The 27,915-nt window shown below is 35.3% G+C and overlaps 2 protein-coding genes across 3 annotated transcripts; both read left to right on the forward strand.

Annotated features, from left to right (window-relative positions):
- Window positions 1-964: 964 nt before the first annotated feature.
- Window positions 965-4,148, forward strand: nfkbil1 (nuclear factor of kappa light polypeptide gene enhancer in B-cells inhibitor-like 1). The gene is made up of 4 exons (XM_081354253.1): window positions 965-1,471; window positions 1,550-1,662; window positions 1,807-1,915; window positions 3,099-4,148. Exons 1-4 carry the CDS (start codon window positions 1,198-1,200, stop codon window positions 3,686-3,688), a joined length of 1,086 nt encoding a protein of 361 aa, XP_081210379.1. The 5' UTR covers window positions 965-1,197; the 3' UTR covers window positions 3,689-4,148.
- Window positions 4,149-5,616: 1,468 nt separating this feature from the next.
- atp6v0a2a (ATPase H+ transporting V0 subunit a2a) lies at window positions 5,617-27,772 on the forward strand. 2 transcript variants are annotated; one of them, XM_081354858.1, is made up of 20 exons: window positions 5,617-6,331; window positions 8,448-8,526; window positions 8,928-9,025; window positions 10,506-10,643; window positions 11,735-11,832; window positions 11,962-12,088; window positions 12,318-12,400; window positions 17,512-17,605; window positions 17,795-18,007; window positions 18,143-18,293; window positions 20,236-20,375; window positions 20,507-20,664; window positions 21,006-21,096; window positions 21,234-21,352; window positions 23,883-24,093; window positions 24,228-24,347; window positions 24,739-24,837; window positions 26,305-26,422; window positions 26,545-26,716; window positions 26,909-27,772. In XM_081354858.1, the coding sequence occupies exons 1-20, from the start codon at window positions 6,215-6,217 to the stop codon at window positions 27,009-27,011; spliced, it is 2,529 nt and encodes an 842-aa protein (XP_081210984.1). In that variant the 5' UTR covers window positions 5,617-6,214; the 3' UTR covers window positions 27,012-27,772. The 2 variants fall into 2 exon arrangements, with proteins under 2 accessions (XP_081210984.1, XP_081210983.1); XM_081354857.1 differs by having other exon boundaries at window positions 5,620-6,331; window positions 24,228-24,365; window positions 26,909-27,769.
- The last annotated feature ends 143 nt before the right edge of the window (window positions 27,773-27,915 follow it).

Here is a 27,915-nt window from a genome sequence, read left to right on the forward strand (position 1 = left end):
ATCACATCTTGCTTTTTAAAGGGATACTCCACCCAAAAAGTAAAATTTTCTCATCTTTTACTCACCCTCATGCCATCCCAGATGTAGGCTATATGACTTTCCTTTTTCAGATGAACACAAAGAAAGATTTTTAGTCTTTTAGATTTTTTTATTTTTTTAAAGTTGAAAAAGGAAAAAAGCACAGGACCCCTTTAAGTACAATTTAAAGTTGTACCCTTTATTTATTTATTTATTTATTTATTTATTTTACTTTTATTCAAGCATGTTTTTGGCCAGATACTTGAGTACAATTATCAGTACTTTCACTTAAGTATAATTTTTACTTTAATAACTTTTCACACTCCTGGTTAATACGGTTAATACCACATATGTTTAATAATACCCAATGCTGTGTTAGATCCAGCTGACAGACAATGAATGTTTGCTCCAGTTCAACTGATCTGTCAAGATCATGTCAAAACCAGTTCAAGTTTGGTCTGATATCCAAACAAGTAGGCCTAATGAACGTACTGGAAAATTAATTTGAGCTTATATCCCCGATCCCAACCATTTAGCAGTGAAATATACAGGTGAAACTCGAAAAATTTAAATATTGTGCAAAAGTTCATTTATTTCAGTAATTCAACTTAAAATGTGAAACTAATATAATTTATTATATAGACTCATTACATGCAAAATGAGATCTTTCAAGCCTGTTATAATTTTGATGATTATGGCTTACAGTTTATGAAAACCCCATATTCAAAATTAGAATATTAGGCCTACATGATATCAATAAAAAAAAAGATTTTAAATACAGAAATGTCGGCCCTCTGAAAAGAATAATCATGCATACTCAGTACTTTGTTTGGGCCCCTTTTGCATGAATTACTGCCTCAATGCGTCGTGGCATGGATGTTATCAGCAAAATATTCTAGTTTTATTTTCCGAGTTTCATCTGTATACTGAGATTTGTTGTGAAACAGCGACAGCTGCTGGTCACCATGCAAACCTTCGTGTCAAACACGGAACTTTTGGAACTGTTGGGTTCTCCTCCGGAATGATTTCGCAGACGTACTGCAGTGGTGTCGTGTAACGTTTGTTGATGTCCGTAATAAGACAGGACTTCTCATTATCAAATGTGGTATTACATATAACTTATATCCATAGTTCATAGTGATACTTTTATCCAGATTTTAATATCTGCATGTAGTCTCGATGTTGAAAAGAAAGCAGAGAAGAGTTTTGCGCTATGTGGAAGAGGGGAGTTTGATGAAGTTAAAGTCATTCCTTCGTAAACACAAAGATCTGGAGCTGAACTTCACCCAGGGGAAGAAGCACAGAGGTCCTTTACACATTGTCTGTTCTCTGGGGGATGATGCAATTCTCAGACTGCTGCTGAAACATGGAGCGGATCCCCTGCAAACCGACCGGAATGGAGAAACACCGCTACATCTGGCCGCAAAAAGAGCCCTCAAACATGGCAAAAGAGGTATGAGACTGTGCTCTGTAATATCAAGAAACTCTTTTTCTTATCTGTGTTTAATGCTGTTCACATTATCAATCGCAGCTTATGATGACCTGGTGGTGCCATTACGAAAAAACTGCCCAGAAGCCATGGATACTCCCAATAAAGCAGGAGTGACTCCTCAGGACCTGCTCCAGTGGATGAAGCCCGAGCAGGTGCTGTGAAAATATAGACTCTCGAAACTAATGAACGAATGGTTTAGGAATATTTAGAATAGACTGTGCTGTCTTGTTGAGTTATGCATCTTCATAATAGCGCATAATAATAGGCTATGTTCCATATTCATTTAATTGAAACAGGAGAATGTCAAAAATGAATCCTCAAGTGTTGATCCAGAGCAACAATGGAGAGAGAAGCTGTTAGGCGAATGCCAGGAAGAGTTTTTTGAGACATATGGACAGTATGACGGTAAGCTGTTTGTTCTTGTACATCCTGCACTAATACATTATCTTACATATCACAGTTATTTATAAAATAATACATAGATGTGTCACTTAAAGAAAATGAAAAGTATTATACAAATTTATTTTGAGACATGAGTCAATTCATGTTGGTTGAAGATGTTTTTGAATTTTTTTTTTTAAAGAGATTTTTCAAGTAAATGACTAAAATTGTAATTTGGTATTACCATCAATCTATAAAATAACACATTCTCCTTATACCTTCAATACATAAGGTATAATTGTTAGTGTACACATTGTAATCGTTAGATACAATACATTAGATTTAGGATATAATAAAAGTATTTAGAAAAGTGCTATTTAACAAATAATATAATTTATTATTATTATTAATTCATAAATATTTCTGCAGACAATTTGACACTTCGCAGCCTGCTGAAATGATCTGATCTGAACTTATTGATCTTGACACAGTCATGAAGGTCCACAGGTGTTTTCTCTATGACATCATTTCCTATTTTTATACCGTTTGTGTGCACCACATGACTTTCATTTTGTGGACATAATTTAGAATATTAATAAGCAGTTGTTTTTTTCTAAGAAATGGTTCTTATCAATACTGCCGAACTTATTAACATTTTCTTGTTAATAATTTGATTCGATTAGTGAGACTTTTTTTTCTTCATTATGCCTCTTCAGTTTGATATTTTTACCTTTATGCACCCCCCCCCAAAAAAAAATTTAAATTAAAATACATACAAGTCAATACATGAATGCATTGCATATTTAAATGTACTTTTGAATAAAATTAGCAATAATGTTAATTAATAAATATTTGCTAATTACTTTAATTTAATAAAAAATGAGCAACATCAATTGATTCTCATATGCTAGATGTAAAGTTTTGTGAAGGAGGGCCACTGGTATGGAGCCTTTGAGCTGTGTTTATGATCACTATGATATAGTGGTTTTCCATTTGCATAACAGTGACTGTAAGAGATTTGAGATTTTGGGATATGGTAATTGGGCTCCTTTTGATTGGCCTTTAGGCTAGTTTTGTTACGCAAACCTGCCAATTCTGCCTTACAGTAAGTAGTCTCATGTACAATATGTGAGCAATATGAGTCAGACAGTCTGTGAACGGATTGGGCTGATGAAATATTGTATGAATATCTCCCTGTTCCCTCCAGGTGATTTCTTATGGGATGACAAAGAGGATGAAGACTTCGGGGGCTGGGCGGATCGGATCAGACGAGAGTATTTTACTAAGCAACGGGCCAGAGAACAGAGAGAAGCGGCTTCCGTAGGACACAAGAGCAAGAGGTCAAAGGGGCGTAAGGAGACGGAGGAAGATGAGAAGAGCCGTAAGGATCTGCAAGCCCGTCTGGAGCGCGAGCACGAGGAGTACCTGCAGCGGGCCGCTCGCAAGGAGGAGGAGACGCGGCAGGGGAGGAAGAGGCGTTATGAGGAGCGCTGTGCCGCCACGTTCAACAGCTCCTCCAGCAAGGCACCCGAGGGACTGCTGGGATATGAGGACATCCCGTGGCCCGCTCCTCGCGGGTCGCTGGAGGACATGGTGGGAGTTATGTTGCACGGTGCTGACCGGTCCGATTTATCCACTTTCCGGAAGGTGCTCCGTCGGCAGCAGGCCCTCTGGCACCCGGATAAGTTTTTCCAGCGCTGTGGAAGCCGTCTGGTGGACTCTGATAGGAAAAAGATCCTGGACACAGTCACTGGCCTCTCACAGGAGCTCAACAGACTCGCACAAAACCTCAGATGACGTCGATTCACCGCTTCCAATCAGTTTCATTTTCGAGTGTGCATGTGATTAAGACACCTTTTGAACCAATGAAAAATAAATTCAGTTCTGTAATCGTTGCTTTATTGAAGCAAGGGTGGCTGAGCGAGGATAGATGTTTTCTACTGTAATTCATTACTAAAAGGAACCCTGTATATGTATAATATTAAAAATAATATTGCAAACAGATATTGTGAGAATATCATGCAAGATCGGTAAACTAAATTCATCATGGTTTAAAGTCTCACTAAAAAATCTTGAAATTTCAATATTAAACCTATTTATTTTTTTTTATTGAAAATTCATTCATTTTTTTATAGAAGCAAATACAATGGACATTTTTCTAAATATTTACTGATCATGATTCGTCTCGAGATTGGTATAAATTAAAGTTTTTTTTATAACCATTTAAAAACCTTTGTTAATTGAAATAAAGCCATTTAAAAAAAAAAAAAAAATATATATATATATATATATATATATATATATATATATATATATATATATATATATATATATATGAAATTTAATTGAAACATAAAATGACACAAAAAAAACGAAATTACTACAAATTAAGCTACAATTATTAACATAACTAAGAATGTAAAAAGCCAATTCAAAATATTAACTAAATTTACTCTGATCCATGGTTGAAAAACCTGAGTATTAATTCTAATATCAATTTAAATGTTCATGATAACTATTCTTTTAATCTACACTTTAATCTAAACCTGGTTTATAATATGAACTGTTTTGACTTAAAAAGATGCTGATACTTTATGCTCTTTTGTAAAATATAATTTATATAGTTATTTTCTTATATTTATTATATGATAGAAAGTAATGAGGGTTGCACCATATTTCAAACTAATAATGTCAGTACAAGTTGTATGTAGTATAACGAAACTATTATTACCATATTAAACTCACTATCAGCTAATACCACTTCTTGCATTTTCCTGTGATAAATATTAGAACAATTAGTGGAACATAAGAGAGTAAGTAAATTTGTGGTGTAGCCTACTACATGGTGCAAGTATTTACTATGAGGTGGAGTACAGTGGACTGAATGACGTTACTGTCACGTCAGGACCTTTACAATCTCAACGCATCTTTAACTTGTTCATCATATCGCACTGTCTGTTGGGGTTTATTACTTGAGAACTTTAAACAAGGGTTTGTTTTGCCCTATAAATCTTCTCATTTTCAGGCATTTAAACAAAGGACTGGCAGATGGCGTGCCTTTGGTCAAGAGTACGCCGCAGAATATTTTAAATGATAATGTGGTTGCCAGATTGCAGAAAAACCCTAACCTGCTTGCAAAACAATCAAGATATTAGAAGATATGAAGTGCACAATTTAGGATATATTATTAATAGATCTGTCACATAAATTTTTCTAACTTTTATAAAAATAAATAAATAAAAAAACAGCCAGTGTAACACACAAATTACTGAGTGGCCCTTTAAACAAATAAAATCAAGCCATGGGATCACTGGGAGAATAAATTGAACAACTGTTCACGTTTTAAAATATTCAATAGCCTACAGTGGCATTTCATAATTAAGTCATTATAATTTTATTAAATATAGTTACACTTGATGAAAGCTAGACACATCATGGAATGTTGCAATAATTAAAGTACAATTAAATTAGCATTAATAAGGTGTGAAATACAGGTATTTTAATATATATTCATTTAATTTATTTTAATTAATTTAATTCAGTCCATTAAATCACACCATAGTATTCTTATCTATACCGTACATTTTAAAGACCGGTTTTTGAAAGAGAACAGTTTTCTAAATAATATAGTAATATATAACTATATATTTATGCTATGTTTCTATTTTTCAAAACAATAAATAATTCGTTTTCAAAGTTTAAAATGTTTTCGTAAATCGAAGGAGGGGGATTTATTAACGAAGTATCTGGCAACCCATGGGCGCAATCTGTAACACCGGCAGGGTTTGTGCTTCACCGGAGTGATCTTTTTATAATGCGATTTATTTCAACATCAAGGCTTCCTTGCATTCGTACATTTTAAATCTAGATAGTGTTCAGTTGTTTGTATGTCGACACTCCTTCATTGGCCTTAAATCTCTCACGCTATTTCTGTCGTTTCAATGGCAAGACGACAATTAAAGGTACAGACGCCTATCGATTATTATTGTCCAGCCAGCTAGGTAAGACACTTTGTGAATATTATTTACATCTGTGGTTTAATTTGTAGTGTATGCAAACTATTCATGAGAATTCCGAGAATCTTCACTAGGTTGCTAAAAAAATAGTATTTATAGGTTAATCATTTTAGGTGCAATTTAATCCCATCCCGGCTCGGTCAGACATAAAATCTTCACTTATTCAGAATGCGTGCTTAGCAAGTCAATTTAGTCAGATTTATTGGGATTGAATGCGATTTGAGTTGAACACTTGAGGGCCGTAAAGTGAATCGCAAAGGCCAGAGGCGGATTGAGTGCTCAAAGTGGCCGAGAGAGGAGAGAGAAGATGGGCTCGGGCTTTCGCAGTGAGGAGATGTGCTTGGCGCAGCTGTTCCTGCAGTCCGGCTCGGCGTACGACTGCATCAGCGAACTGGGAGAAATGGGACTGGTCGAATTTCGAGATGTAAGTTTGGACTCAGCGCCTGTGTGTCAAAACCTAGTTAGCTGGATTCCAAAAATGCTGTCTAGGTAGGCTCTGTGAGCCACAACCTTTATTCTCAGAGCAGACAGATTTGAGTGAATGGTCAGACAGAGGCCGATGTGTGTCAGCCAGGTTAAATGGTTTGTTCACCCCGAATGTCATCATTTACTCACCCTCATGTTGTCCCAAACCTGTTTGAATTTCCTCTGCTGAACACAAAAGAAGATATTTTGAAGAACGTCTGTAACCAAACAGGTAGCCATTGAGTTTTTTCTTCATAGGCTACTATGTAAGTCAATGGCTACTGTCAACTGTCTGGTTACCAACATTCTTCAAAATATCTTCTTTTGTGTTCAACAGAAGAAATTCATACAGGTTTGGGACAACACGAGGGTGAGTAAATGATGACAGGATTTTCATTTTTGGGTGAACTTTCCCTTTAATGTCCTGGTTACAGCTGATGAGCTGGATCAATTACTTGCTAAAAAACAGAGCAAGTCTGGTTATAAAAGCCTGTGTTTTCTATTCAGCCCGAGGGTGTTTGACACTCATTAACAACTTCATGTAGGCTGTGTTTTGGTCATGTATGTGTGTGACCTACTGTTTTGTAGGCAACAGTCAGGGTAGTCCGCATAAAATAATTTTGAGATTTTTTTGCACTATTTTGTTTTAAATAAAATTGTGGTAATTCTTTAATTATGCGTGCAGCTTATATATTTGTTACATTTAAAATTAAGCGTGTTGTTGCTGTTAACTAAAACTATTAAAAATAATTTAATAAAAACTAAAATAAAATATAAATATTAGTCGAAAAATACATAATAGAAATATTGTCTTGGCACCTATAACTGCAATAAGACTTAAAGTACTAAATTTACCTAAACTAAAATTGAAATATAGTTAAACCGAATCTAATTATGAATATTAAAGGCACATAACAATAATTGGAGTTACTTCCCCCTAAAATGAAAAATCTGTCATCATCATTCACTCATGTTGTTCCAAAGCATAAGGCCTTCGCTCATCTTCGGATCACAAATGAGGGATTTCTGTCCCTCCATTGACAGCTACACAACTACCACTTTGACGCTTCAAAAAGTTCATAAAGAGATCGTAAAACTAATCCAAATGAATTTAAAGGCTTATTCCAAATTTTCTGAAGAGACTTGATCTCTTTATATGATGAACAGGATTTTACTAAACTTAAACTATAATTAAAATGAAAATATAAAATTGAAACCTAATTAAAATGATTAATAAACATTATAATATTATATAAATAATACTAAAATATCACTAGTTCTGAGACAGTCGTATATGCAGTTGTATGAATTTTAATCTAAAATGTGGATGTTGATAGTCCAAGAACTTATGAAAGTAGTTGTTTTTAGTTTTTTCTTTACTCTTCGTCTTTTTATGTTGTTCCAAAATCATATGAGTTATGTTCTTCTGTAATACAAATTTTTTTATTATTTTTTTAATCATTTTTCAATAAAAATGAGAGAGGATGGGGGCTGTAAAGCGCCAAAATGACAATAAATAAATAAATGAATCATTCAAAAGTACACATTATTTTCCAAGTCTTCTGATAGCTTTCTGTGAGGAACAAACCATGTAAGATATCATTTTATCTAATCTCAGCTAATATGTGAATGAATCAATTCCTTTGAATCAGAACTACTCAGTGAATCGATCGATCCGACTCATAACCGGTCTGATTGATTCATTCATTCACAAATCTCACTGATTCAGTGGATCTGGTTGGTTACCAGCTCACTAGAGTGTAACACTAAACAATCATATGTCTTCAGAAGACTTGAAATATAGTTCATGAGTTCTATAAACCACATTCATGAAGATTTTATGTTGATTTTCTGTCCTTTCTGAAAATCTCCATTCCTCATCCATCACAATGAAGCTGTCAGTCAATTTAACTCCTGTTAATCCGCATATGGGACCTGATTATCACCCAATGCTGCAATCTCTAAATGACCAAATATCATTTGATTAATGTAATGCTCACAGCCTTGTCTTGTTGCCTCTAGATTGTAATATTTTGTAATGTCAAACACATAAATCATAATCTGACCTGTTCCAGCTCAACCCCAGCGTCAGCTCCTTCCAGCGCCGCTTCGTCAGTGAGATCAAGAGATGTGAGGAGATGGAGAGGATTCTGGGTAAGGGATCTTTATTGAGTACATTTCAGATCAAGCTTCAACCTCTCGTGCAGAGGATCTTTGAACTTCAAAATATATCTGTTGGAGTGCTAACAAATAGGCTACACTTACTTTCCTTTATTTTGCGATACATTTCCTTCCATCTTAGCCTTAATAGTGTGTTGCTCAAACCCATAAAGTTAAAATGAAGAAGATCAAAAATAGTATTATTTACACTGCAGTTCTGCTGGAGTAACACAAGAAACAGACACAGAACAGACTATTTTTGTACATTAGAACAGACTTTGTTCTGAATTTAGCTTTTTTGATCTGAATTGTGCTCCTATAAAAATGGTAAATATTTTGGTGTGCTTTTTGTTGTTGTAACAGAATGTGATGTGTGTTGTTTCCGTCGCCTATAGGGTATCTGCTGAGAGAAATTAGGAAGGCTAATATTGCAGTGCCAGAGGCTGAAGTCCCTCCTGTCGCTCCTGCACCCAAAAATGTCTTAGAGATCATGGTAGGTGCTGAGATATACAGATATTGACTGTTTTTGTAGACAAGGTGAATGTGCCAAACAGGCCTTTTCTATTTCATAAATATTATCTTGGGTCTGAGTTCAGTTAATACCGTTAAGTTGAATTTTCACTGGCGAAATCCAGGAATTTCGCATGAGGACAAAAGGTTTCCCCATGCAGATTTTGCAACGGCCAGATTTCGCCACGTTCACCAACAGAAAGCTGTTTGGTTTGAAAGTGACTTCTGTGTGAGCAGTGCTTCATACATCAATACACTACTGACAGTAGACAGTTGGCGTGTTTTATGAGTTGATAAAAGATTGTGATCTCGATTCAAACATCAACACGATCTTATTCCTAAATGACAACAATTCTATTAAACTCAAAATAATCACAACGGAACATTCAAATCTGTGTTGGTGCTGTGTTGGTATCATTCATGTATAGGTATGAAACAGCTTCACAAACAGTCTTTTCAACCACTCAGTATCATTATTTCTGTGTTACAAATATTCAAATTATCACAGAAGAACTGGGATAAAAGTTTATAGTTCAGATATAAGCATTGATATTTACGGTAGCTATTAAAATAGACTAGAGGAAGTCAACTTTTGAAAGAAACTCGGTGCTTCTAATAATGATTGTATCGATTACATCGTTACACCAGTAGGTGGCGACAAGTGACTATTAAAAAATGTATTTGTCATTGAATCGTTCATTCAAGAGATTAATTCAAAAACAGATTCGTCCTGTGATGAAACAAGTGGGCTGTGTCTGAAATCGCCCCCGAAATTTCAGTCATTTGAAATGGTGTCCAAAACCATAGTGGACGTTGTTGAGTGCACTCATTCAATCCCATAATGAAACGCAATAACGAGTATACAACTGATGTACACTCAACAGCTAGAGAACACCCATAATGCACTTTGATGGTCGCGCCGAATGAATTCCAACGCCTGACGTGAGTGTAAATTTCGCTATTGTGATGCTGCTTGAAAAATCATATAAATATTGCATCATATATCACAATGTTTAAGGCATTTAAGATTATAGACCCCTAGAAAGGAAGGACAGTTTTTTCCATACAGTTTTGTTGAATTATAGAGCGTATAATTTTGGTTAAATGGCCATGTGGTCAGTGGTTTGTAGTAATTGATTGTATATGAGAGCATCAAGACCCAGTGCTGGTAATTGACCGTGTCAAGTTTCCAAGAGTGATTGATTGTGTGCGATGTGGTGAGAGAAAGCTTCCGGTGAATGAAGGGAATTGATTATGCATGGCAGATTCATCAGTGTTTATTTATAGTAATATACCCATGACTTTTTATAATGGCCTGTTTAGTGCGCTAAGTATTGTTTTGGGTAGTATTATGTGCTGAGTTTTATTGATTTCTGTCTTGTTTCGGAGACCTTTATAAATATCGATTGTGCAAGTATGATGTGTTTTAACATGACTGATGGAGAGTCATTGGCTGTTGTCAGGAGCAACTGCAGCGGCTGGAGGTGGAGCTCAGCGAGGTGGCCAAGAATAAAGAGAAGCTCCAGAGGAACCTGCTGGAGCTGACGGAGTACACACACATGCTGAGGATTACACACACGTTCATGCACAGCCGCTCCAGGGTGCGTCCCGTTCACACTCGTTTGACACTCACTAATTACTCACTAATATTATTATATATATATATATATATAAATGTATTGATAGCAAATGAGGGGCTAAAAAATATATTTTTTACACAGTTTTAATTGATATAATACAATTTAAAAGCAAATAAGCTGCTGAAATTTAATTATTTTAATAACATTATTTTACACAATATGTTTTATATTCTATTATATAAAAATTTAAAAACAAATAAGTTGAACAAAAAAGTAATAAAAAACTGCTGAAATGTAAACATAATTTTATTTTCTATCATTTTCAGATTATTTTACATAATATTTTCTTTTGTAGTTTACAGAATTCATTCAAATGTGATATAATACAATTGAAAAGCTAATAGGTTGAACAAAAATTAAGAAAATTGCTGCAATTTTAAAAATATTTTTGTATCATTTAATATTATTTTACACTATATTTTCTTTTATATTTTTCAGAATTCACTTAAATGTGATACAATACAATTTAAAAGCAAATAAGTTGAAAAAATTGCTGAACATCTGAAAATAAAATATGAATAAAATATTTTTGTATAAATACTTTCATTATTTTAATGTAGAATACAGTTTATTAAAAGCAAATGAGATTAACAAAAATTACTTGATGCATTTTAATAAGCAATTAAAAATGACTTGTTTTACACAATATTTTCTGTAATATTTTACAGAAATAAAATAAAATATGATATAATGACAGTACAACTTAAAAGCATGAGTTCATGAGTTGAACAAAAATGTTATTATATATATTTTATGAATAATAGATTTGACAGCACTAGTATAAATAAATATTAACATTTAAAACCATTTGCATGGCTGTACATTTTGAGATAAAACACAATTCTGTTAATAATGCAAGTGGACACATTTATCAAGCAATACTAATAATTTTAAAATGGCCAAATTTTGGCTGATTAATTGGTTTAACTAATATATATTGGTCGATCACAATTTAAGCAATATTACAATAAACCTTTTATTTGAGAAAGATGATTATTATCTGTAGCTGTCAGATTTTAATTGAATGTGTGAATGTGCATGTGTGTGTTTAGCATGAAGCCCTGGGCCCGCAGTATGAAGAGTTCCCGTCTCTGGACACTGAATCAGTGACAGGCTGCACCGGTATGCAGAGACTGGGCGCCAAACTCGGGTGAGTCACAAAAAGCATCTCACTCGTCATAGTACGCACTCTTAAATCTTTGAAAAAGATCATTGTGTCTCTGTTTAGATCCACACAGCTGCCTGTGTTTTACGTGTGTGTGATGTTTGTGTGCTGCAGGTTTATCTCAGGACTGATTCAGCGGGTGAAGGTGGAGGCGTTTGAGCGCATGCTCTGGCGGGTCTGCAAAGGTTACACCATCCTCAGCTACGCAGAGGTGGACGAGAGCCTGGTTGATCTTGACACGGTATGCAAACTTAGAACGCTGAGGTCCACCAACAAAGTGCATCTGAATGGCTGTAGTTATATCCAAATGATTTGGTTTAACAGAATATGCTGCATGGTGCAAACGTGCCTCTGTGTTTGTTTCACAGTTTTAGATCATACCCGTCTGCCACAGCCAAAGCGTGCTAATGTATTCAGAGTGATGAAGCAGTTTGTTTACAGAGGCTCTGTCTTGTGTTTACGTGTTTCAGGGGGAGATCAATAAGAATGTAGTGTTCCTCATCTCCTTTTGGGGCGACCAGATTGGGCAGAAGGTTCAAAAAATTTGTGACTGGTAAGTGAAGGCCTAGATGGAGACTTCATTCTTCTTATTTCACCTTTTTAGGGGTCATTCACACACACATCTGTTAGTTGTTGGTCTTTGGACACATACGTCATGTCACGTATGTAAGTTTGAATGCAACGAATGCACTTTTTGTGACTTTTTAGGTCTTTTTTTTATTCGCCCTTTATATTTAATTTATTATTAATATTAGGGCTGTCAATTAAACAAGTAACTTTAATTTATTTGAAGTAATTTAAGTAATTATTTCAACAAAAAAAGGCATAAAAAATGAAAGCATTGTCTCCTGAACTCTTTTTCTTCTAAATTAAATAAAAAATTAAACTCATACATACTGTGACTTGAATACATATTTTCTGTCATGAGCATGTTTTAATTTCTGAATTTAAATTCATTTTGATATTCATTGTTTTTTTTTTTTAGCATAAAGCCTCACATTTCAGGGTGATACAACCATGCTGAAATTATAATGCCTCATTAAAAGGATAAAATTCTTAAAGAAAACCTTAAGTAGTTTGGCATCATCTTTTATGATTATTTCTTTGAAAAAAATATTTTACCAAATGTGCTTCGTTTATTTATATTTGAAAAATGTTTGTCTGCCAAATCATCGTCATGTGGTGCGACTAACATGCAGAATCAACAAGTCAATAAGTCGCTTAAAATATAAGATCATTTTTATGACAAGGCAAGATTAGTTCAGGTTTTAAAATATCCTATCACACCTAAAAAACTTTAATTGTAATTATTAGGAATAAAAAAATCATGATATTTGTAAAAAAAAAAAAAAAATCACTTGTTTCCTTACTGGATGAATTAGTGTTTTTGAAGAAATATCTTGAGTGATTCAAGGACAAATGCATTTTTTAACAGTCACTTGTCGCCACCTACTGGTGTAACAATGTAATCGATACAATCTTGTCAAGTTATTTTCAAAAGGTGATTTGCTCTATTTTGATCACGTCCATAGGCATCAGTGTTTATATCTGAACTATAAAGTTTTATCCCAGTACTTGTGTGGTAATATTAATTACTGTAACAAAAATAATGATACTCTGTGGTTGAAAAGACTGTTTGTGAAGCTGTTTCATACATGATAACTGCTTTCAGCGGCAGCGGCGACGCAGATTTGAATGTTGCTGTGATCGTACCCCTCAAAGGTTTAATAGACAGAGCCGAATTGTTGTCATTTAGGAATAAGATTGCATAATTGTTTGAATCGAGATTAAGATCTTTTAACGATTAATCGTGTGTGTATATATATATATATATATATATATATATATATATATATATATATATATATATATTAGGGCTGTCAAAAGATTAATCGCGATTAATCGCATCCAAGTCAAGTCAAGTCAACTTTATTTATATAGCGCTTTTCACAATACAGATTGTATCAAAGCAGCTTCACAGTATTTAATAAAATAGTACATCAGTGTTTGTTTCTGGTGTAACACATCCACGTTTGGTAATGCAGATCAATAGTCAAGTCAAGTCAAGTCAAGTTTATTTATATAGCGCTTTTCACAACACAGGTTGTATCAAAGCAGCTTCACAGTAATAAATTAGAACAATACATCAATGTTTGTTTCTAGTGGAACGTCTACGTTTGGTAATGCTGATCAATAGTATCGTTGATTGATTAATTAAATTAAATATCCCCAAATATCCCCAACTGAGCAAGCCAAAGGCAACAGTGGCAAGGAACCGAAAAACTCCATCAGGTGACCTAATGGAGAAAAAAAAACCTTGGGAGAACCCAGGCTCAGTCGGGGGCCAGTTCTCCTCTGGCGTTTATGAAGTAGAGACCGGATTTAACTGTAAGATTAAAATATTATATGAATGCCTGGCTGAAGAGATGCGTCTTTAATCTAGTTTTAAACTGGGAGAGCGAGTCTGAGAAACGAACAGTATCAGGAAGGCTATTCCAGAGTTTTGGAGCTAAATGTGAAAATGCTCTCCCTCCTTTGGTGGATCTGGATATCCTAGGTATGACCAAAAGCCTCGAATTTAGTGATTTTAAAGAGCGCGATGGATTATAGGGCGATAGAAGATCCATTAAATAAACTGGAGCTAAGCCGTTTAGGGCTTTATAAGTCAGTAGCAATACCTTGTAATTAATACGGAACTTTTATAGGTAACCAATGTAGTGATGATAAAATTGGTGTTATATGGTCAAACTTTCTTGATCTAGTAAGAACTCTAGCGGCGGCATTTTGGACTAACTGTTGCTTGTTTATTGAGGATGCAGGACAACCAGCTAATAAAGCATTACAGTAATCTAGTCTCGAGGTCATGAATGCATGAACTAACTTTTCTGCATCAGAAACTGATAGCATGTTACGTAACTTAACAATATTTCTAAGGTGAAAAAAGGCTGTTTTTGTAACATATGAAATATGATTTTCAAAAGACAAGTTACAATCTAATATAACACCCAGGTCTTTTACTGTAGAGGATAAAGTAACAGGACACCCTACTATGTTAAAGTTGTATTGTAAGAGGTTTTGTGGGAGGTTTTTTGAACCGATAAGTATTACCTCTGTCTTATCTGGATTTAATAAAAGAAAATTGTGCGTCATCCAATCTTTTATATCTTTAACACACTCTGTCAATTTGGATAATTTAGCGTTTTCATCCGGCCGTGATGAAATATATAGTTGAGTGTCATCAGCATAACAATGGAAACTAATTCCATGTTTCCTTATAATATTTCCAAGTGGCAGCATATATATTGAGAATAATAGAGGGCCTAACACAGATCCTTGCGGCACTCCATAGTTTACTGGAGTTATGATCGATTTTTCTCCGTTTAAATAGACAAAATGGTAGCGGTCAGATAGGTATGATCTGAACCAGCTTAATGCTTGTCCTTGAACACCGGTATAGTTTTGTAGTCGATCTAAGAGTATTGTGTGATCTATAGTATCGAACGCAGCACTAAGATCAAGTAAAACTAGTATTGAGATACAGCCTTGGTCAGAAGCTAAGAGTAAATCATTTGTGATTTTAACAAGCGCAGTTTCAGTGCTATGATGCGGCCTGAATCCAGACTGAAACTTTTCATAGGTGTCATTTTCTTGCAAGAAAGAGCCCAGTTGGGCAGACACAACTTTTTCTAATATTTTGGACATAAAAGGAAGATTTGAAATGGGTCTATAATTTGCTAGGTTATTTGGGTCTAATTGTGGTTTCTTAATGAGAGGTTTTATAACTGCCAATTTAAATGTTCTTGGAACATGACCTAAAGATAAAGACGAGTTAATAATATTGAGGAGAGGCTCTTCCACTACAGGTAACACTTCTTTCAATAGTTTAGTTGGTATGGGATCTAATAAACATGTTGTTGTTTTAGAGGAAATGATAAGTTTATTTAACTCTTTTTGTTCTACAGTTGTAAAGCACTGTAATTGTTCTTGCGGGGTGATAATCGAGGCTGAATTATAAGGCGCGATTGAAGATTGAACGTTTACAATTGTGGATCTGATGTTTTCTATTTTCTCAGTGAAAATATTCATGAAATCATTACTAATAAACTGTAACGGAATATTTTGTTCAGGTGACGCTTGTTTATTTGTTAGTCTAGCCACGGTGTTAAATAAGAACCTAGGATTGTTTTGGTTATTTTCTATTAGTTTCCGGAGGTGCTCAGCCCTGGCCGCTTTTAGGGCCTTTTTATAGCGTGACGTACTGCCTTTCCAAGCGATTCTAAAAACCTCTAAATTAGTTTTTCCATTTACGCTCTAAATTACGGGTTTCTCTCTTTAGAACACGAGTAGTATTGTTGTACCATGGTGCTTTAATTTTCTCTCTGACCTTTTTTAGTCTCATAGGTGCAACAATATCCAATTTTCCAGAGAGAATGGTGCTCATAGTGCTGGTTAGTTCGTCTAGTTCATCTGTTTGTTTGGGTTCAGTGAGCAGCTGAGACAGATCCGATAAGCAATTTGAAAAATTATCTATGGTGGATGGAAGGATTGTTCTGCCTAATCGATAACGCGGCGCAGCATGATATATTACCGGGGTACGTAATATGCAAGTTACCATGTAATGGTCAGTTACATCATCACTTTGTGGAATGATATCTATATCGGTTGGATCGGTTCCATGTGATATAATTAAATCGAGTGTATGATTAAAACGATGAGTTGGTCCGGTAACGTTTTGCTTAACCCCAAAGGAGTTTAATAAGTCTATAAACGCAGCCCCTAACGTATCATTTTGATTATCTACGTGTATGTTAAAATCTCCAGCAATTAATATTTTATCGACATTGACCAATAGATCTGAGAGAGAATTTTTATCCAAAAAAAGAGAACTTTTATCCAAAATAAAAGTTTGTGTTTAAATAATATATGTGTGTGTACTGTGTATAATTAAATTTGTATATATAAATACACACACATGCTTGTATATATTTAAGAAAAATGTGTAATTTATATATAAAAAATGATATTTATATGTAATATAAATGATATATAAATATATACAGTATATGTATGCAAATATTTCTTAAATATATACATGCATGTGTGTGTATATATATATACAAAATAATTATACACAGTACACACACATATATTATGTAAACACAAACTTTTATTTTGGATGCGATTAATCACGATTAATCTTTTGACAGCCCTAATATATATATATAAATATATGGAAATATGTACTTTTTATTTGACATTTTTAGGGTTATTTTTCAGTCATTTTTTCATGGGAAAAAAAAGCATAAAATGATCATAAATACAAGTAGTACATTTCCAAGAACTTGGCACATGTGTTTTTAGATTTTTCAAAGATTTATTCAAGATCTTTTCTGCGTCATGAACACTGGCCCAATTTGTCACTGACCTAAAAATGGGACTGTTTTTAACTTGACCTACCATCATTAAACGTGGCGCTTGTGGTGCGAAACCCTGAAAACAGTGAGACACTACACAATAGTTAAAGACATCGATTTGAAGTAAGTGTCTGACCATTAGTGAAAAAATGAAAGTATTTTTGCAGATGGTATAATAGAGCATGTTGTTCTCTTAAGCCTACCACCGTCCTGTTGGATTTTGCTGTATGATTTTGCTTGTGTACACCAGTTACCACTGCCATCTCTACCCCCACCCTGAAACGGACGAGGAAAGAGCCGATGTGATGGACAGCTTGAGGACACGCATCCAAGACTTACAAAACGTACGTCTTCTGCATTACCAAGTACCTTCAGTGTCTCCTTGGGGGGAGGGTTGATTATTGCATGCTGTTATTGGTTTGTCCTCTGCAAAATAATGCTGACGTTATCTCTTCCACCAGAGGATTAGCGTAATTATATTTAACCTGGGATCTCATAAATGAAAATTTAATGAAGCGATCTTTGCTCATTAGGTTTTGCACCGCACCGAGGATTACTTGAAGCAGGTCTTGCATAAGGCGTCTGAGTCAGCGCACTCATGGGTGCTCCAAGTGAAGAAGATGAAAGCAATCTATCACATCCTCAACCTCTGCAGCTTTGACGTCACCAACAAGTGTCTCATCGCTGAGGTGTGGTGTCCGGTCAGTGACCTGGCGAACCTGAGGCGGGCGCTGGAAGAGGGCTCAGTGAGTACAATTGTTCTCATGTAACGGTAGTCTGATTCTATCCAACCTATTGACGTACGAGAAGTGTTAATGTCGCTTCTAGACAATTCTACTGATAAGTGCTGTAACTGCAGCCTCTTTTGACTTTCTTAATAGAGAAAAGGTGATGCCACTGTCCCATCTTTCGTGAACCGTATCCCAAGCAGTGACACTCCGCCGACACTTTTGAGGAGCAACAAGTTTACCTCGGGATTCCAGAGTATAGTGGAAGCTTATGGGGTGGGCGACTACAGGGAGGCAAGCCCGGGTAAGTGCAGACCACCAACTGTTATTCATCAGCTTGATTGAAAAGGCTTACACTAGGAATTAAAGCAATACTTCACCCTAAAATAAAAATGTATTTACTCACCCTCATGTTGAAGATATTTTTTTAAGAATGTTCATGACAGCATGTAGTGACTAGTGGCTGTCAGGATCCATAAAAAGGGTCCATATTGCTTGTCATTAGCCATACTACCAGTAATATATTGTTTACAGTAATATTTTGAAATATTTTAATATGTAATTTATTCCTATGATCAAATCTGAATTTTCAGCATCATTACTCCAGTCTTCAGTGTCACATGATCCTTCAGAAATCATTATAATATGCTGATTTGATGCTCAAGAAACATTTTCTGAATATTATCAATGTTGAAAACAATTGTGCTGTGCAATATTGTTTTGGAAACTGTGATACATTTTTTCAGGATTAGGCCTATTTGATGATAGAACATCTTTTGTAACATTATAAAAGTCTTTACTGTCCATTTAATCAATTTAAAGGGTACTTATTATGCAAAATTCACTTTTATAAGGTGTTTGAACACAGATGTGTATCCGCAGTGTGTGTAAACAACCAGCCTATAATGGTAAAAATCCACCCACTCCTTTTTTTATAGTCCCATAAATCATAAACAGTCTCTCCAAATGAGCGGTTCCAGATTTCCCCCTAATCTTACGTAAGAGTAGGTGGAAGCCCCGCCCCTGACTGGTGACGATCTGCCCTTTTAGCATAGATCCCGCCCTGAGTGAGCTACAGCAGTCGCTGTATCAGCTAGAAATTTACAATGTCTGTGCCACAAAAAAAAGAAAAACTCATTACAAATGTTCTGTTATTTGATGTACCAACAAACATAAGAGTCTCCATAGACTCCCGGCATCTGAGCCACTGAGGACACCCTGCCTGAATTTCATTTATGAAAGAAATGTGCCGAAGAAAGTCGTTAACGTGTTATATATTTGCGCAAATCTGCTTCACGCCAGATTGCTTCACCTACGAGGGTCAGTTCAACACTGGATTTGCACAAAAGTTGTTTCTGAAAGATTTTTAGATTAACATAATGGTACATGCTAGTCGATGAGTTGAATCAACTTAACTCCACAACAATTACATAAATGTATCCAATAACCATTCAGAAATGTCCAGTTGCATTCTAAAAGTTGCAACTTCTTCCTGAGTCTCTCCGTCAGTGTCTAACTCCAGTTTTAACATGCAAGGCTGAACACAGCTACTGACAATTTCTGACATTTTGGCTGCGTGACATTCTCCAGATTTGCTGTTGCGGAGTATCCGAAGAACGAGCTGTAAATGCTCCATCCTCTTCTAGAAAGGGGGCTTGGAGCAGCCGCTCATCTGCATTTTAAGGGACACACAAAAATGGCGTGTTTTTGCTCACACCAAGAAAAGGGCAAATTTGACAGGCTATAATAAATGATCTGTGGGTATTTTGAGCTGAAAGTTCACAGACACATTCCGGAGACATCAGAGACTTTTAAATCTTGTGAAAAGGGGCATAATAGGTCCCCTTTAATGCATCCTTGCTGAATAAAAGTGTTAAATTCTTTAAAAAACAAAATGGAAGTGTGCATTGTCTTTGTGTCCGGAACAGACCGAAATTTTTCATACACTCTTTAAAAAAAATGTTCCAAAAGAGGGTTTTCGCAGTGATACAATAGAAGAACAATTTTGGGTTTCCCAAAGAACCTTTCAATGAGCAGTTTTTAAAATAACCACTTTTTTCTTAGCGTGAAGAATATTTTAATAATCTGAAAAACCTTTTTCCAATATAAAGAAACTTTTGTGTAACGGAAAGGTTCCATGGTTGTTAAAGGTCCTTCATGGAACCATCCATGCCAATTAAGAACCTTTATTTTTAAGAATCTAGTGTTATAGTTCAGTTTTTTTATTTCTCCTCTTTTCTTCACAGCTCCTTATACCATTATCACCTTTCCTTTTCTGTTTGCGGTGATGTTTGGAGATGTTGGTCATGGTGCAGTCATGACACTTTGTGCTTTGTGGATGGTGTTGACTGAGAAGGACCACACACGGAGACGACCAGGAAATGAGGTCAGAGTTGTAACTAAATTTGATTAAACTAATTGCAATTAGCCTTGGTGTAGCTCAACATGCATTGAGCTGTTGTGATTATGCATTGGCAGTACAAATGTGTTTTTGAATACATTTTTGTCTTTATTCAGATCTGGACGACTTTTTTTGATGGGCGGTACATCATACTGATGATGGGATTATTCTCCTTATACACTGGACTCATTTATAATGACTGTTTCTCCAAATCCCTCAACATCTTTGGCTCAGCCTGGAGCGTCAAGGCGATGTTCACGGAACAGGAGTGGTCGTAAGACACAAAATACACAAATCTTATAAGAAACCGTTTTGTTTGTTTGCAAAGCATGACTTTAATGTAATTCTGCTGACTTTTTAGGATCCAAGCACTGAAAGTCATAGCGTCAACAGGAAGTGTGGCAATTACAACAGACTTTGGAATAATCCTCTTATATTTACTTGCTTAAATGCATTTGCATAGTTTTCCTAGAGCCTCCATGTGCAGTGGCACCATAGTGCTTGGGCCTGTCATTGCTGCTTGTAGATAAATTTGCATTTCTATTTTATTTAGGTTCCAAAATATTCATATATATCATTGCATGCTATTGTTTTCCTCCTTTTACTCTGGAATAGAAATGAAACTCTACAAATGAATACTTTACTCACCTTGAATCCCAACGTTTCCGGTGTTTTCTCTGGGCCATATCCACTGGGCATTGATCCAGTGAGTACACACTCTCTGATTTATGAAGCACTCTTCTGTGGGTGGCAGCCACATCCTGAAATAGTACATTACAGCTCAGAGTAATTCGCTGATATTGTTTGCAGAGCTCTGATTTATCATGTTCTATTGACCTGTAGATTTGGAACATGGCCGTGAATCGCCTGTCCTTCCTCAACTCCTACAAGATGAAGATGTCTGTGATCATTGGAGTCATCCACATGAGCTTTGGGGTGGTGCTCAGTGTCTTTAACCACTTGTGAGTGAGCAATTTATTTTATAAATGTGTTTGTAATGGTAAAGGTTCTGTAACTAATTATTATACGAATAAATCATTTAGCGCAGGGGTTTACAAACTGGGGTCTGGGGACTCCAAGGCAGTGTTTTATTATCATTAAGATACTCCCATTGTTTGTACTTCACTGCAAGTATTTCAATAAAAAAAAAATTCAACAAGTATGCAAGTACCTGACTTAAATAAGTGTGCGAGTACTTTACTTTAATAAGTGTGCGAGTACTTGACTTTAATAAGTGTGCGAGTACTTGACTTTAATAAGTGTGCGAATACTTGACTTTAATAAGTGTGCGCAGGGCCGGCTCTAGCCCTTCGGTTGCCCTAGGCAAGATTGAGTTTTTGCGCCCCCCCCCCCCCCCCGCTCTTTATAAGAAAATAAGAAATAAGAAAATAGATTTTTTGTAATTATTTGAAATTTATTTGTTATAATTTTGATGATTATGGCTTACAGCTTATGAAAACCCCAAATTCAAAATCACAGAAAATTAGAATTGATATGAATTGATATGTCATAAGTTGTAAGCCATAACAAAGTCTTGAAATATCTCACTTTGCATGTAATGGGTCTATATAATATATTAGTTTCACCTTATAAGTTGAATAATTGAAATAAATGAACTTTTGCACGATATTCTAATTTTTGGAGTTTCACCTGTAGTCACTCCAACACTTCAACAAGCAAAATATTACTTAAATGATACACTCTAATAAATTGCACATACAAAAATGCTACAAAGAATGTTCATTGATGAACAAACCAAAATGCTCTAATAGTCACTCCAACACTTCAACAAGCAAATTATGACTTGAAGAATCAACTGTAAATTAAGAATGTTCAAGCCAAGGATATTTACCACATTGGATTAATTTAAGCAAATTATGACCATTAAACTGGTTTAACTATACCTTCTACAAACAAATGTGCTATTATGGATAATGTATGTATCACTACAAAATTAAAATATTTAAGTTATTTTAGTTCTATCTCAAATAATAAAATATTAACAGTTGTTTCTGCCATTTCTATTCACCTTCAAAGTAACTATAGCTAGCAAACTATAGCTTAGTGACAGCAATGAAACGTCCAATATTAGGTGATGTAGACTACAATACTAAGTAAATTTATTTCATTGGACACCTTAATAGCTAAGATGAGAAGACTTACTCTATACTGAGCTTTATTTTTTATCTTCTTCCTTTCTCCGTTTTCGTCCCTGTGCACCAGAGGTTTAGACCGCTTCATTTTCGATCAACGCGCCAGCAGCTGAGCACTTCCCTAACGTAACGTAACGCAACCCTCCCGCCCCCGCCCATCCAGAAATGGTCGACAAAAATCATAAATTCAATCTAATAATCAGGTTGACAAGTAATTAAACGTGTGGTTGAGGGGGCGCCCTTTGATCATGTTTAATAAACATGTTTTATTTCACGTTTCGTTCTAATTTTATGATTAATATGGGAAGTAGATAGGGCGACACTAGAGTGCGTCCGCGCCCCCAACACATTTGTCGCCCTAGGCAACCGCCTAGTTCGCCTATAGCAATCGCCGGCCCTGAGTGTGCGAATACTTGACTTTAATAAGTGTGCGAGTACTTGACTTTAATAAGTGTGCGAGTACTTGACTTTAATAAGTGTGCGAGTACTTGACTTTAATAAGTGTGCGAGTACTTGACTTTAATAAGTGTGCGAGTACTTGACTTTAATAAGTGTGCGAGTACTTGACTTTAATAAGTGTGCGAGTACTTGACTTTAATAAGTGTGCAAATACTTGACTTTAAAAAGTGTGCAAGTACTTGACTTTAAAAAGTGTGCAAGTACTTGACTTTAAAAACTGTATTTCACTTTAAAAAGTGAACGAGTACTTGACTAAAAAGTGTGCGAGTACTTCACTTTAAAAGGTGTGTGAGTACTTCACTTCAAAAAAAAATTAATGTGTGAGTATTTGACTTTAAAAATGTTCTAGTACTTCTTCAAAAAGTATGTGAGTACTTGACTTCAAAAAGTGTGCAAGTACTTGACTTTAAAAACTGTGAGTACTTCATTTTAAAAGTGTGCGAGTACTTCATGCAGATTTCATCTGCTAGTTTTGAAAGTGACTTCTGTGTGATCTGTGCTTTATACATTGCTACACTATTGACAATAGAGAATGAACCTTTTTTTGTTTTTTTCAGGTAATTGTTTTTAAATAATTTGCTTTGGCTTCAGTACAGCATGAAAATGTATTCATTTTGCCAAGTATTTCATGTTGGAAACAATTTTATGATTTCATATTTATATTTTTCTTCCACAATATAAATGTATACATGAAAATATATAGTTGCTTACATATTTTCGGAAAAGGTCCTAATCAAAAGGTTCTGTGAGACATCATATAAAAAATGATGAGAAGCACATACAACATCAGTTGTTAATCAAATTCTTTCTGCATTAACTCTCTATGCTCTTATACTCTATAAATTCTGTCTTTGCTCTTTTCCTCTCTGTGTATTCACAGGCACTTCCGACAGAAGTTTAAGATCTATCTTGTCTTTCTTCCTGAGCTGCTCTTTCTACTTTGTCTCTTTGGGTATTTGGTCTTCATGATCTTTTACAAATGGCTGGCATTCTCAGTGCAAGACTCACGGCTGGCTCCAAGCATTCTCATCCACTTTATCGACATGTTCCTAATGCAGGGGAATGCCTCTACACCGCTTTATCCCGGGCAGGTGTGTGTGTGTGTGTGTGTGTGTGTGTGTGTGTGTGTTTGTGTGTGTGTGTGTGTGTGTGTGTGTGCACACATGTGTGGGAGGACTAGTCAGACTGCTTGATATCTGCATTTGTGTTAATCCTCTTGTAACAGATGGGACTGCAGGTGTTTCTAGTCGTGGTTGCTCTGCTGTCTGTGCCAGTGTTGCTGCTCGGGAAACCTCTTTACCTCTACTGGCTGCATCATGGCGGGAAGAGACTGGGGGTCCACAGGGTTTGTCTGTGTTCTTGTGTATGTATGTGTTCGTATCTGATGTCAAGATATCACATGGTACATTCATAAATTATTAGGGCTGTGGATCGCTCTAAAAAACCTAATTAATCTCACAACTTTACATGAATATATAAAATCACAATGAAAAATACAACTTAATCCTGAAATAGGCTTTATTTTCTTAATTCATGTTTTTTATTATTATTATTATTATTATTATTATTTTCTTGTGAAATGTCACCCACATTTTTGTGAGATTTGACCCAAATGTGGTCTTCAAATGTATGTTCTTATGTGTGTAATAGAATATGTATCCTGATATTGATGTATATTGATATATATATATTGATGCATGATGACCTGGTTAAAGAGGCTATTGCTTTGTGTGTAGGGCTACGAGAGAGTTCGGCGTGTGAGTGAAGAAGATCTGTCACCATCTGTAGTCCATGATGAAGAGGATGGACTAAGTGACTCAGGAAAGCCTCAGGAGGTTAAAGTTGACCTATCTCACATAAAATCACCATTAAAACACAGTGGGTCTCATTGACTAATAATTGCGTGGATTATTTTGTATTTGTACACACAGTAGAGCTTCTTACAAAAAATGTCACTTAATTCACAACATTGAGTGACTACGTGCCTGAGGTTAGTCGTTTGCATAAAACAGTCCCAAACCATCTCCATATAAGGGCTTTCCTGACAAGCTTTTGTCACTCTTAGAATACATGACGCAAAAAAACGCGTACAGCAAAATCCTCGAGTTATAAAAAGGGTGCCATCCTCAAAACCAGTTCAAACACTTTTAATACAAACTCAGCTTTAGCTACATACAAATATTTGTGTTTTTATGCAGCAGAACCTCGCAACTCAAGCTTTTCTTACTCTTTTATATATATTTATATACAGTGTATAAAATACACAGTAGCCTACCGGTCAAAAGTTTGGAATCATTAAGGTTTTTTAATGTTTTTGAAAGTATACAGTCTCTTAATCTCACCCAGGCTGCATTTATTTGATCAAAAATACAGTAAAAAAAAAAGTTGAAATATTCTTACAATTTAACTGGTTTCTGTTCAGCATCATTACTCCAGTCTTCAGTGTCACATGATCCTTCAGAAATCATTCTAATATGCTGATTTGATGCTCAAGAAACATTTCTTATTATTATTAATGTTAGACACAGTTGTGCTGCTTAATATTTTTGTGGATTCTTTGATGAATAGAAAGTTCAAAAGAACAAATGTCTTTGCTCTTTTTTCCCCCTTCAATTTATTGTGCCTTTGCTAAATAAAAGTATTCATTAATTTTGTCTCTCTCTTTAGAGAGAAAAAAAAAAAAAACTTACCCCAAACTTTTGAATGGCAGCGTATCATGATTTAGACAATGGTTCAACATTGATAATAATTAGAAATGATCTTATAATGATTTCTGAAAGATCATGTGACACTGAAGACTGGACTACTGATGCTGAAAATTCAGCTTTGATCACAGGAATAAATTACATTTTAAAATGTATTAGAACAGAAACCAATTAATTTTAATTTTAATAATATTTCAAAGTATTACTGTTTTTACTGTATTTTTGATCAAATAAATGCAGCCTTGGTGAGATTAAGAGATGACTTACAAAAATTAAAAAACCTTAATGTTTCCAAACTTTTGACCAGTACTGCATATGTATATAAATGTATATAAAAAAATATCTTAACACTAATTTAAGGCCACCCAGAGTCTGATTTTTGTGTATGTATGTATGTGTGGTTTCGGATTAGGGTTTACATTTTTTGTAAATTTAGAATAAATTTTAATATGAAACTTGCTTGTGAAAATGGTCACACACAGATTTCATGCACAAAAATGTGTGCATATGCACACTCAGAATCAGACTGAAGCAGATCCAATGATTTTGCTTATTCATTGTATAAATGTCACTAACAGCTTTTTTGTTTACTGGCAGTTTGATTTCGGAGATGTATTCCTGCATCAAGCAATTCACACCATAGAGTTCTGTTTGGGCTGCATTTCCAACACAGCCTCCTACTTGCGTCTCTGGGCCCTGAGTCTCGCCCACGCCCGTGAGTGTCTGGTTGTTCATTCATAAAACACATTGAAAAACCTGCATGTTTCATTGCATCATGGGCATATGAATATCTTTTCTAGACTGTTTGTGCATATATTGCATTTGTCTATATATTAGAGCTGTCAGAGGTACTGTGGGCGATGGTGATGCGTCTGGGTCTGAGGATGAGCTCCAGACTGGGCGTGCTTTTCCTTGTGCCTGTGTTCAGTGTCTTCGCTCTGCTCACTGTCTCCATTCTCCTGATCATGGAGGGTCTGTCCGCTTTCCTCCATGCTCTGCGTCTTCACTGGTGAGCGCACGGCCTCAGATATGGGCAGGTTTAAGTATCAGAAATGGTTTGTGGGATTAAAAAAAATCTTCTAGGGTTTTCCATAATTTTTTCAATCCAGAATTCTTTTTAATATTAAATATTTTGTTACATTTAAAAGTCAAACTAAATATTTGAAAATATTACATTATAATTTTTACTTTTTTTTTGCAGGGTGGAATTTCAGAACAAATTCTACAGTGGAACAGGAGTCAAATTTGCCCCCTTTGACTTCTCTCTGTTACCTTCTGCTTTTGAGCAAGATGGGTTACTCTGACTGTAACCTACGGCTCTTTGAACAGGACACTGTAGCTTATCATCATGACCTACTGAACTTTGGGCACCGGACAGCGATCCAGCAGTTGTAAAAGAAAAAACATGCTTTCTTGCAAAACTTGGTCACGGTTGGATCAGCAGGCTAACCTGACAGTCCTGTTTGCACCAGTTGATATCAGATGTTTCTAGTGCGGGATGATCAGCTTTGGTTCTGTCATGTACTGTCATTCAAAGAGTGTCAACAAAGTCCTGTTATTATATTTATCTTAAGAGATATGACTTGTATTTGGTATTGCACCCTCATAAGCATTTGCTGTCATATCGCTTTTCAAAGTGCCATAACTATTTTTCAATGTACAGTTTTGTATGCTACACTAAATTGTACTTTTGCTTGCAAATAGCTAGGTCTTTACACATAGAAAAAACTTTGCAGGTAAATCATGGTGTAGGTAATGCTATGCTGTGCAATGAACAATGCCAAATAACAGTTATAATTTCCAATGTGATATTAAAACATAATTTACAGCATTTGGCGTGTAAAGCAGTTTTCCAAAGTAGCATTTTGGGTTAAAAATTAATTATAAGACAATGCTTTATTCATATATTTCAAATGAAATATTTTTAATATGTGTTTATGGTTTAGGAACTGACAAACCAACAGCTGTACATGGGAATACAGTTTTGTTTGCAATGTTTTTCATCAGCATTCCTGTAAATATACATTTGTGTTTCAGTCACTTATAAACGAACTTTTATTATACGAATAGTGCAGAGTTGTGCTTATAGTGATGCAGTTTAAGAACATTTCAACATTGATACATTATACATGACGTCCCCGTTATGCAGGATTTATTTAGATGAAATCTTTTAAGTAGGTCATTCCGTAGACCCTTAGGACGAATCCA

Source organism: Scardinius erythrophthalmus (assembly GCF_964197995.2).
Source record: "Scardinius erythrophthalmus genome assembly, chromosome: 23".
Taxonomy (NCBI): Eukaryota; Metazoa; Chordata; class Actinopteri; order Cypriniformes; family Leuciscidae; genus Scardinius; species Scardinius erythrophthalmus.